The sequence below is a fragment of the Panthera pardus genome, unplaced genomic scaffold, assembly GCF_024362965.1.
Source record: "Panthera pardus isolate Hobbes unplaced genomic scaffold, ASM2436296v1 HiC_scaffold_8, whole genome shotgun sequence".
NCBI classification, from domain to species: domain Eukaryota; kingdom Metazoa; phylum Chordata; class Mammalia; order Carnivora; family Felidae; genus Panthera; species Panthera pardus.
Genome location: NW_026527013.1, coordinates 75449031 through 75461638, shown reverse-complemented (window position 1 = coordinate 75461638; position 12608 = coordinate 75449031). Strand labels below are relative to the sequence as shown.

Below are 12608 nucleotides of genomic sequence, written 5' to 3'. Positions count from 1 at the left end.
ACATAGGTTCCACCTGGGAATCTCTACTTGCTTCAGAAAACTCCTGTCCCACCAAACAGAAGGTGATTGTAAATAAACAAAAATCCTCCCCAGTTTGAAATGAGACATTGTTTTCATTCTAATATATAAACGTTTTTGCTTTAAATGCATTCATTAATGAAAACAGAACATATACAATCACTTTATTTTTCTCCGCCTACCACACCCTGAACGTTTTGTTTTGCACCCATGTTTGTAGCAATACACACACACATAGAAATGAGTGTCATACTTGTTAGCGTGTGTGCGCGTGCATGTGCGTTCTCGATTTTTTCTAAACTAGAGCTGCCAACAGTGGATGCTGATGCTGTTGGGGACTTGCATGTGCCCAGCATAATTATGTCATCCACACAACCTAGGAGACAGGTCACTGTAACTCCATTTTAGAATGAGAAAATTATGGCACAGAGAGTTCAAATAGCGATAGACCCAAGATTTAAACCCAAGCACTTGGAGTTCAGAGTCCATGCACTTAACCTCTCTACCACCCTCCCTTTCCAGAGTTGGTACAGCTCTCGGGAAACATGGTGCCCATGAAATACAGGTACAAGTTTGAACACATCTGCCAGTCACGCGATTTGTGATCCTGTCACCAGCAGAGCGTCTTAAAACAAATGAGTCTGAATCTGCTGACTTGGAAGGAGAAATAACATGGGCACCTTCACTGGCTGGGGCTCCCCAGGGGCCAGTGCCCCAAAGAACCCTAACTGGAACAAGGACTCTCTCAGGGAAAGAGTTAGAAATGTAGAATTGACCATGATTACATCAACGCTGAATGTGAAGGCTCAGTTGTCATGCTGTCCCTTACCTTGTACTCAGATCTCAACAAATGAATGTCCACAGAGGCAAAAGTAGACTTGTGATTGTTTTTATTGTGCCTATTATGAAAAACATAACAAAACTCAGGTAGCAAAGATGGCAGCTTCCAGAAATGTAAAATAAAAGGCCTCCAGGAAGTTATCTGGATACAGAGCCCCAGGAGCTCTATGGAAGCTGCACGCCAAGTGTACTCAGAGGCGAGGGTGCTGCGCTGCTGACGAGCTGGCGGAGGTGAAAGATAGAGACGTACTGAAGCCCCCGTGGATGCCCCCGGGCCCCATCCCTGAGTCATGGCAGAAATTGTTCTCCATGCAGAGTGACATTTCCTGTCTGCCTAGCTGTTTGTAAACCTGTTCTGCAATGATGACACATAGAAAAAGAAACATGTGAACTGAAATAACCCAAACGCAGAAAGAAAGCCCCGCTATATCTCCAGCAGACTCTTCTAGTGACAATAGCCAATGGAGAAAAGTGGACCCTTGGTGCCACCATGGGTTAGGAACTCTTCCCATTGTCACAGAGTGCTGGTCTCCCAAGCAGACAGATGGCGATGATGACGGTGTAGACCATGTTCTTGATGACAAGGAGGAGGTAGGTGTAGTAGGCAGAGGTGTTCACGAGCTGCACCTGTCGGGGGTCTAAAAGAAGCCATCGGTTAGTTTCACACATTTCTGATGTCCTGGGTTGAAGTGACTCTCTCACCAGTACAACTGGAGAGTAAGCATCTACACCACCATCACCACTAACACCACCCCCAAGACTACTCAGAATCCAGTTTGCCGACCAAGTCTGTAAAAAACCTGTGAAATTCACTTAGAACATTCCAAAGTATTCTAAACCATGGTTGTGTTTGTAATTCATGAACCCAGGGGGGGAAAACCATTGGTGATAAATAGCTTTTAGCATTTCTTCATCCCCCGCATGTCCCTATGTAAGAATACTAGGCAATATCCATTAACCACAAACTAAATGTCAGTTGAGAACTTTGCCTAGAAAGCCTTAATCCTCTTTAATTTTGCAATAACATATGAGATTATTACTTTCATTCCCATTTTCTTATACTGAGGACAGGGAGAGGAGCAATTTGCCTGATTTCATGCAACTAGTAAGTACGAGAGGCCAGATTTCAATCTCAGCAACCTGGTGTTTCAGGACGCATTCTCAGCTACTCTGTCATTCTGATCTCTACATGCAATGAATACCCAAGACACCCAATGATTACGGATAAATGTAAAATGGGATGATGATAAGGAGGATGATGACGAGTAGCCAGAGTCCAGGAGCCCCTTGATATTGGACATGAGGACAAATCAGCAGGACTAGAGCCAATGGTCCTCATCATTTCCTTTGTGCATACGCGGGGAGAAAAGGGCCAGGAACTACTACTTATACTTAGAATGTACTCACAGGTACTTATTATGTGGCTGCTAAATGAGATATCTGAAGCAAGACAATCCACATAGGGGGCCTTGTGTTTTCAATAACTGAGCTGGGTGTTATTTGTGTCATTTGTGGTTGGCTCAGAAAATGTAAATAAGCTAACCCTATTCCTGCAAATAAATAATTAAGACTGGGGTGTAAGTCTGGATTCTGGCACGCGAAGTCCTGCCATCCCACCCACCCCAGGTGTGCAGCCTGTCTCAGGGCCTTGGGTTTGGGATGTAGAGGAAGAATGAAACCTGAGTAAGTGTATGAAGTCTTGATTCATCTAGCCTGGGGCGAAGCGCGGATCTCGCTGTGTGGCATGATACAAGGGACGTAGTTAATCTCAGCTCCTTGTCCTCAGGGGCAAAATGAGAATGAAATACTCACAGTGAGTGTTAAGAGAATTCAACGAAATGCACTGACAGTAACACGATGCCTTTTGTCCAAGAACCTCTCAGCATCATTTATTAAGTACCAGCAAGAATAGAGACTTAAAAAAAAAAATCTAAAGCAACAGCATATTTTCCTCAGTTAGTAGAAACAAAGACCACAGAAATGCATGAAGTGCGTTGTTAACAGACGTCAGAGCCCCTCACTGCACCCCTACTTTACAGGCCTCTCCTTCCCAAGCCAGCAGTTACTGTGTGAAGACGACTCCTGGGAAATGATGGACTGACTTAAATTACCACTCAGTCTATTTTGCAAGATCCTGCCATCGTGAGGCTTCTACCCGAAGCCAGAGAAGTTGAAAAGTTAAGTTGATCCGGAGGAAACAATGCTATAGCCTAACATATAGGAAACAAGTACAAAACTTACCATTTTCATCTTTCAGAGAAGCTTTTGTGTAGTTAACAGCAGCGAGCTCTAAAAGAAATGAGAGCAAGTATTATTCTGTTGTTCATATCCATTATTTGACTCGTGTCTGTACTGTGGATGGTTTGATGGATGGATAGATAGATGATAGAGAGATAGAGAGATAGATAGATAATAGAGAGACAGATACACAGATAGGTAGATATACAGATAGATAGAATCTGTCAACAGATAAGAAAGAACCATTACAAATAGGAGCCGACAATTCCAGAAATGTTGCTCTGGTTCTTTGTAATTCTTTGTAGATCAATTCATATACTGTATTTCGGTGCAGGAAGATGTTGAAGTTCATGAATTTTTTTTTCTTTCTTCCTCACAACTGGGGAGTAATGTCTAAGACTACATCTTGTTTTCCCTCTGTCCTCACAGCTCCCAGCACAGTGCCTGTGGCAAAGTAGGTGTTCTGTAAATACTTGTTGAATGGAAAAACATCCAGAAACAGTGGCTGCTGTAAAGTCCTGAGCACACGCAGCTCACGTGAAGCATGGCCACCAAAACGATATCTTCCAACCAGAGAATCCACAGCAGAATCTTACACGTTGGAAGGAGGCTGGTGTAGGTCAATTTCCCATGTAAAAACGGAAGCAGCCTTACCTTTCCAAATCACACACACCCCGGTAACCGCAAGTCCCGCACATGATTTTCTAGAGTGGAGGTGTTTGTGGACATGACAACAAGGCTAATGAAAACCAGTACCCTTAGATGATTATTCCTGTGCCAGGCACTCTGTGAAAGTTCACGTGCGTTATCTCATCTGATCCTGGTGACACTGACATGAGCTGGATTTGGAGGACTCCATGTTACGCGTAAGGAAATAGGATTTAGAGTCTCTAAGTACCTTGCTGAGAATCATACCAGTGATGGGCAGAGCCGGCACTCAGGGACGGTAGTGGGGGGTTAGATGAGTTACAGCATGTGGAACGCCCCTTGTACAACAATCCATACAAATCAAACCTAAGTCCACCATCGTGGACTCTCATATATCTCTTCCGGATACCCTCATTACTTTTACCAACTGACCATTTATTACAGAAGCTCAGGATCTGGGTGTACTTTCTGCAGGGATAGGATGATAGGCAAGTCACATCGATAGCTGCCTGAATATATAAAACATGAGATGAGGGTTGTATTTATCTAGAGTGTAAAAACAAAACAATACAAAAACAAACAACCAAAATAAAAAACATCCAACATACATACAAAGACAAAATTCCTTAAAAAGTACATTGACCGTGGGGCACCTGGGTGGCTCTGTCGGTTAAGCGTTCGACTTTGAATCAGGTCATGGTCTCACATCTGTAAGTTCAAGCCCCACATCAGGCGCTGTGCTGACAGCTCAGAACCTGGAATCTGCTTCGGATTCTGTGTCTCCCTCTGTCTCTGCCCCTCCCCCACTCACGCTCTGGGTCTCTCCGTCTCTCAAAAAATGAATAAACATTAAAATTTTTTTTTACAAAGATCATTGACCGGTGGATGCAGAGAGTCATGAGGTTGTTTTGATTTATCCTTTTTCTGTTCAAATGTGTCCTTGTCCCTACACACGTGGTTCAGGTGTGCAATTGTATGCCTTCCACACAATCTAATTTTGTCACTCTTAAAAAGATGGGTTTGAGGTATAAACTGTCAGGTAAATCCCAAGAAGGAAACTGTTAGTATAATTACGTTAAATGTTAAAATATTCTCAAAAGCTGACTTTAAAATACCTTAAATGTCTTTCTTTTCCATACAGTGGCTTTGGTCACCATACTGCACATCTGGAACTAGTATAGCACTACACGAGAACTAACTGGAATTCCAACAAAAACTTTAAAAACGATAAATAAAAATCTCTTATCATTGTGCATTGGTGAGCTACCTCACTTTGTCTCCATCTGATTCAGAAATGTCCAGCGTCTGTGCAGGACCTGGCGTCAGGTGGAAAGGGTACTGGTGTGATGTGTGCCCGAGGCTCCATACCTTTAGTGTTACAGCAGGAGCACTCGGTAAGGTCCCTCTTCTACTGGGGGTTCGAGGGCTCTCTTCCTCTGATGACGTGTCTAAAATACCTAGTCCCCAGGCTTTAAACTGTGACCAACAGGATCCTTTGCACTGTGATCTAAGAAGGCTTCCGTAACCTGGTGGTGACAGGCTTGAGCAGAAGACAGGGTAGACATACACCCTCTGGACAGGCTAGCATAGGACAGAAAGGATCAGCAGAAGGTTGTACACTGAGAGAATCCCAAAAAGTTTGCAAGGTTTTCCTTCAGGCGTCTATTACTTGCCCACTAAAATAGGAGCCTTGGTCCCTGGAGATCACAGAAGATGTGCCCCAAGGGGGAAACCCACTTTTTAAAAGTGTCCTCGCCACAGGGAGGGCATCAGCCTCTCGGCAGGGAAAGGCTTCAACCCTTCCAGAAATGTACAAACAATAACCGGGGCGTGTTGACAGCCCGCACTAAGTGGCAGTGGCATGAAGTCGGGCTGCAGGTGTTCAAGGGGCCCCCAGGGAGGAGGTCTGAAGCTTCTGGAACAAAAAACAATTTTTCCAGGATTATGCACCTAGCAGGTTAGACACTCGGGGTAAGTCATTTTGTACTATTATTTAATCCTTACCACTGATGCCTGTTTATAATTTGAGTCATCTTAAATGCCTCATGGTGGGTGAAAGAGTGAAAAAACAAAACTAAAAAAAAAAAAAAAAACCAAGAAAAACAGGGTTTTTCAGGGAGTCAGAAAGAACCAAGTGACCGTCTTGGTTTTCCCTCAACTCCAACTCTTTCTTGAATACACTGCCAGTTTGTTCACCTTGATTTCTCGGATTCAGAAGCACACCGGTGCCATGGTACAAGGTCATTAGGACAGCAAGTCTGGCATGAGAGGCCATCTTTTTTTTTTTTTTTTTTTTTTTTGAGAACCAGAATGGGCTTTATCTACAAGTGCCACAATCTTATAAATACACTGTAAAGAAAACTTAGTATGAATATTTATTTGACAATGCTCCCCGTTAACATATCAAATAAGCCAAATTAGTTTAACAAATCCTTTGGAATGTTCCAGGTTAAAGAGACTTAAGCAGACCAAAACTCCAAAGAAAACAAGCAAAAAACCACAAAACCCTTAGCCCTTTGGACAGAGAGAAAACCAAAATCTAATGCTGTATCAGCTTACTTTTGCTTTGTTTTGTTTTGTTTTTTTTGTTTTGTTTTGTTTTTGTTTTGTATTGTTTTGTTGTTTATTTGTTTGAGAGAGAGAGAGAGAGAGCAGGAGCAGGGGAGGGGCAGAGAGAAGGAGAGAGAGAGAGAATCCCAAGCAGGCTCCACCCTGCCAGCCTGGAGCCCAATTTGAGGCTAGAACCCAGAACCCTAAGACCATGACCTGAGCCAAAACCAAGAGTAGTCTTTTAACTGACTGAGCCACCCAGGTGCCCCGGGATCAGCTTACTTTTGCTTTGAAAATTCTTCATGCCAATATTAGTCCTGACCACACATAACATTCCTTTCCAAATATCCCATGTTTGCAAATCTTTACTACTTTCTTTTTTACATTCAGAACTTGTCTTGATTTACCTTATTTATTTATTTATCTATCTATCTATCTATCTATCTATTTATTTGTGTTTATTTATTTTTGAGAGAGAGAAAGAGCACAGCCCAGGAGGGGCAGAAAGGTGTGGGGACAGAGGATCCCAAGCAGGCTCCATGCTGACAGAAGAAAGCCCAATGTAGGGCTTGAACTCACCGACCCTGAGATCATGACCTGAGCCGAAGTCTGATGCTGACCCAGCTGACCCACGCAGGCGCCCTCTGAATTTACCCTCTTTAAATGAGCCTCCCTTTAGAGAAAATTCCTTTCTTTCTTTTTCTTTCTTTCTTTCTTTCTTTCTTTCTTTCTTTCTTTCTTTCTTTCTTTTCTGAAAAAATACAACTCCATGCATCAGACTTTTCCTTACTAAAAATACACACCTTATGTTCTTTGCATTCTGGGTTGTTTCCCTTATTATTTCCAGTAGTCTTCATTAAATTTATCAGAATTCTTAACTCTTAGAAACCTTCATTTTTAACAAAAGTTAATAAGGAAGCAGTTGTGAACTGTCAAACAGCATCCTTTGGAGTGGCGAACTTGTGAATACATTTCATAATTTCTAGAAACATCTGCTTCCTTATAAAACAATCTTTCAGTAAAGCACAAAGTACATTTACAAGCAGGCCCAAAAGTATCTTCAGTTTCTCTGCATTAAGAAAACCAAAAAGAGATAAACCTATGTTCCTTAATTAATAATTTCCTATTTATGGGGCATCTGGGTGACTCAGCCAGTTGAGCGTCCAGCTCTTGACTTTGGCTCGGGTCATGATAGTTCCTGGGTTTCAGCTCTGTGCTGGTAGTGCAGAGCCTGCTTGGGATTCTCTCTCTCCCTCTCTCTCTCTCTCTCTCTCACTCTCTGCCTCTCTTTCCCTCCCCTGCTCACGTGCTCTGTCTCTCTCTCTCTCCAAATAAATGGATAAACTTCAAAAAAAAGAAATAAAAAATAATTTCCTATTTCTTTCAAGTTTTTATTTATTTTTAAGAGAGAGACACAGAGACACAGTATGAGCAGGGGGGACAGAGGCAGAGAGAGAGGGAGACACAGAATCTGAAGCAGGCTTCAGGCTGTGTGCCATCAGCACAGAACCTGATGCGGGGCTCGAACTAATGAGGCGTGAGATCATGACCTGAGCCAAAGTCAGACGCTAAACCCACTGAGCCACCCAGATGCCCTAATAATTGACTATTTTATCACACTTGGAAATGCTCTAGATATTTAATGAATTTAACGTAATTTAACAGGTGACCTCACTCAGCAACACTTTAAGGTTTTAGTTCCCCCAAAGCTTTGGGAAACTACCACTTTATCTAAAATTTTTTATTTTATTTGTATCTATTCAATTTACTCGTTCCTAAAAGTTGAGCTGAAATTACCCATAAAAATTTTATGAGACGTGGGAAGGGATGGGTTAAATAGGCGATGGGAATAAGGAGCGCCCTCGTCCTAATGAGCACAGGGTGACCTATGAAGTGCTGAATCGCTGGATTGTACTCCTGAAACTAGAGCCACACTGCGTGCCAACTAACTGAAATGAAAATAAAAATACTAAAAAGCAAGCAAACAAACAAACAAAAACGTATGAAACATCAAAGTCTGTCATTCTCCCAAGCTGTTTTTTTTAAACATTTTGTAACTGAGATCCCATCTACTTATTTGAATTTTAGTAAACCCAGGCACATGAAAATTCTAATTAATTTTCGTGCTGACAATTCTAAAAAGAGGTCTGCTTTGCTTAAACAACAACCAGACATAGGCCCGACGTGAAGTTGAAACGCGCATGGGATAGTTTCTCCCTTTCTGAGAGGTCTAGAATGCCCAGTCCTCACAAGCGTTTGTCTAAAAACCAAAGAAATATAGAGCTCTTTATAAACCAATTTTGACAATGTCTCCAGAGAGAAAAATATCTCACATTGACGACGTGTATTTGTGGACACACAGATCGCTGCAAAGACCCTGGAGTCACTGACATTTACGGAGACATTTATGGAGAAAGTGTTAAGGTTTGTATGTGTCCCTGGAATTACGAAGGACACTGAGCCAGGGTTTAGGCACAGGAGCCCTTTAGCAGTTTGTATTTTAAATTTTTTTTTTCAACGTTTTTTATTTATTTTGGGGACAGAGAGAGACAGAGCATGAACGGGGGAGGGGCAGAGAGAGAGGGAGACACAGAATCTGAAACAGGCTCCAGGCTCTGAGCCATCAGCCCAGAGCCTGACGCGGGGCTCGAACTCACAGACCGCGAGATCGTGACCTGGCTGAAGTCGGACGCTTAACCGACTGCGCCACCCAGGCGCCCCGAGCAGTTTGTATTTTAAAAAGACCTCTTTCCCTTAGTTTCCCTCAGTCCCAGGCACTTGTGGGCTGTGTTTACATTTCATGGACTTGATCAGATGGATCACTTTGAGGACAGAGAAAGAATGCAGGTTCCTGCAAGAAGGACTTTGCTTTCCTAAAGCCAACCATCTATAAGCCCTTTTCTGGAACTAGGAGAAGTGTGGGGTTGGGTGAAGGGACAGGGGAACTCTGGATTGACCCAAGAGCTGCGTTTCTAGTTCTGTTCGCATTTGTCAGGACAACTGCTCTCAGTGTCTCAGACTTGGCTGTTACTGCGTTCAGGACACAAGACTCCGTGTGCACCACCAACAATTCTCTTGGAACCTTGCTGACTTTTCTAGCAGGGGAAGTGCAGTCTGAAAGGTTGGGGGCTTGGCTCCAGGCACACCTTTCTGCCAGCTCAGCTGGGCTCTGGCCAAATAGGCCAGTTCCACAGGGTTCCAGATAAACATGCCGGCTCAACCAGGCTCTGGGCATAACCCTTGCAGCCCAAGCTGACCTGTCCTGGAAAGGAAGTCCCATTAGATCAGCAGCCCGAAGGCAAAGAGAGGGGAGCTTCGAACCAAGAGGAACTCACCTGCAGCCCTTGAAACCGGTGAGGAGGACAGTGAACTCAAAGGGCTCACAGTGACCACCCCTGTGTTTTGCCTTGTCTCCGAATGCCCCTGTGGGTCTACTTCGGATCCTCTTGCCTCCACCACAGCTGTTAAAGAACAAAAAGTCAACCAAGTAAATGTTAAAGATCCAGTAGCTGTATTCGTCAATCAATGTGTGAATCAGCATCTGATCTAGCACTTAGACCGGAGCTCCAAAGGAGGACAGGAAAGGAATATTTTAACAATAGACAGGGGGTGGAAAAAAGAAGATTATTAGCAAGGAGTCCACTGATTTAGGCAAGGTCACCTTCATGGGGAAGGAAGGGGTCAATTAGGAAAGTACCTGGTGCTGGCTAGGAAATTCCCTAGGTGACAGGTTAAAGGTTACTCTTCTGGGGGTTGCAATTGCACTGGGATTAGGTATTAAGTCTTGGTGGAGTGACTCAAGCTTTTAAGTTAAGTGTTGCCATCTTGGGACTACAGGCTTTGTTGTTTGTTTATTTAACACTCCCAGAGGACAAAGGACAAAGTCTTACCTCAGAAATATAGCAAAGCTCTTCACATGTCTTGCTATGTGTTTGTTCCCCGCTGCTTAAAAAGTGCTTGTTAACCACAGAGCAAGTACAAACTGGTTCCTTCTTATGGGCCCTCTGGGGCCCTGGTCTTTTATGTTAATGTTCAGGACTTGACTTCTGAGTCTAGAGAGTTCCTGGCTCACAGCCGAGCCAGGGCACATTCAGCTCTGCCCCCATTGTCAAATATGACCAGCCTCTGCACAATGGGGCTCCTTCAGGACACCATGTCTGAATCACCAGGGACCCTGGGTGATTAGGCAAAGTGTATTCGCCCTACTGTAGTGATCCTCCTGGGGACAGTGGTCCGTCCCGCCTCCCTTCCAGGCCTGGCGCACGCTCGGACGGCAGGAAGTGTTTGCTGGGCAGCATTTCCCAGGGGTAGAAATACATCCATTGTGGACAATGGGAGAATGTTTGTACACGTAACCTCACCCCTCTCCAGTTACCAAATTTCACCTTACAGTCTTATATAAAATTCAAATCTGGAACACCCAAGACCATACTAAAAACTCAGCAGCCAAATCGCCATTTTTACTTGAACTGCAATCCAGCTCCATCAAAGGAGCAGCATTTTGTCACCTGTAACTGTTTAAGGGTGATACTTTGAGTAGACCAGATTGAGGTGAGAGGAAGTTTGACTGTTGAATAGAACTTCCCTAAAGATGTGAAATTTTTCTTATTTCCATATCAATAAGATCATCAAAAACACACTCTCTTTTTGAGCACTTATTGTATGCAAGGTTGCTAGGTGTTTTCATATGTATTCTCTCATTTAATCCATACAGTGGTGCTAAAAAACGTCACTGTGACCTTCATATTTTGCATGATGAAACTGAGGCAGCAAAGGCTAAGTGAGTTTTTCTTTTTCTTTTTCTTTATATCTTCCAAAGCCCATCATATTTAACTCTGTGGGGAAATATTTGGACTTTTATGCTACCATTAAAAGTAAAACATTTAGGGGCACCTGGGTGGCTCCGTCGGTTGAGTGTCCGACTTCAGCTCAGGTCATGATCTCACGGTTCATGAGTTCGAGCCCCACGTTGGGCTCTGTGCTGACATCTCAGAGCCTGGAGCCTCTTCAAATTTCTGTGTCTCCCTCACTCTCTGCCCCTCCCCGCCCCTCAGTCTCGGGCTCTCTCTCTCTCAAAAATAAATAAACATTAAGTTTGGTTTTCTTAAAAAAAAAAGGAAAAAAGTAAAACTTTCAGAAAAGATTTCTTTTTCCCTGTTTTCCATTAATTCTTGACAGGTAAGGTGTGGTATTCCCTTTGAAACAAAAGATTCAGGGAGGTTATATTCATGTGTACATGTCCATACCTTTGTTTATTGAAGGAAACAGAATCTCTTGTTCAAACCTTCTTTTATTCTTCTCCTGTTTAACGATACATTTGTGTTCTTTGCCCATTGACTCTTCACTTACGGTCAGCCAGGTGTATTTCATGTATGTGTCCTGAGTCTTCATGGTGTTTCCCTGCTGGGACGTCAGACTTATTTTGCCATCCTGTTCTTTCCAATCTATCTCGATAACATCAGGGAAAAAATCCTCAAGAAGAGAAAGATATGTTCCAGCCTTATGGAGTTGTACTTCAGCAATTGAAGGAAGAAAAATTGTGGGCTTGGGGAAAGTGTCTTCATCAGGATTTTTATCTGTGGGAGAAAATAGAATAGCAACCAAAACGTTATTAGAGAAATGGAAACATTGTGTGGTTGGAACCACCTAGCACATAGTTAAAAGGAAGGAAAAGTTGCCATAGAGTTAGTGCTTACCATGACCTTTAAACCACAGTGGGTTCTGAGTTGCTTCTTTTGTTACTTTCCATGGGAAAAGGGGTTCAAGAGGTTATGTAAGTTGCCCAAAGTCACAGCTATTAAGGTCACCACATGGGTTAAAATGTGGAATTTTTTGAGACAATACATGGTCACTTGTTGGAAAAGGAATCTATTTCCACCCATACTTGACAATGTATCAAGTTGACCATTTAGCTTCAAATAAGAATCCCATGCCCACTTCTGATGCTGGAGTCCTTCTGCTTGATTTCTGATTTTATAGAACATCTCACTCTCACATCTAAACTATGCCAGGATTTTGAGTAGGACAACATTTAAAGCTGCACCTCCAAAATATTTACAATGCCTTGAATTTAAGTTTTTTTAAATGATTATTTATTTTTGAGACAGAGAGAGACAGAGCACGAGCAGAGGAGGAGCAGAGAGAGAGGGAGACACAGAATCTGAAACAGGCTCCAGGCTCTGAGCTGTCAGCACAGACAAATCGCAGGGCTCAAACCCACAAACTGTGAGATCATGACCTGAGCCAAAGTCAGGTGCTTAATCCACTGAGCCACCCAGGCACCCCTACAAGTGCCTTGAATTTGGAAGCAATGT

The 12608-nt window shown here is 43.1% G+C and overlaps 1 gene segment (V, D, J or C); it reads right to left on the bottom strand.

The window, feature by feature from the left end:
* Positions 1-891: 891 nt before the first annotated feature.
* Positions 892-12608, bottom strand: part of LOC109268036 (T cell receptor gamma constant 2-like) — a 31881-nt gene continuing 20164 nt past the window's right edge. The window contains 4 exon segments of the C gene segment in view: positions 892-1496; positions 3100-3147; positions 9630-9755; positions 11541-11870. Coding sequence covers positions 1354-1496; positions 3100-3147; positions 9630-9755; positions 11541-11870 — 647 coding nt within the window.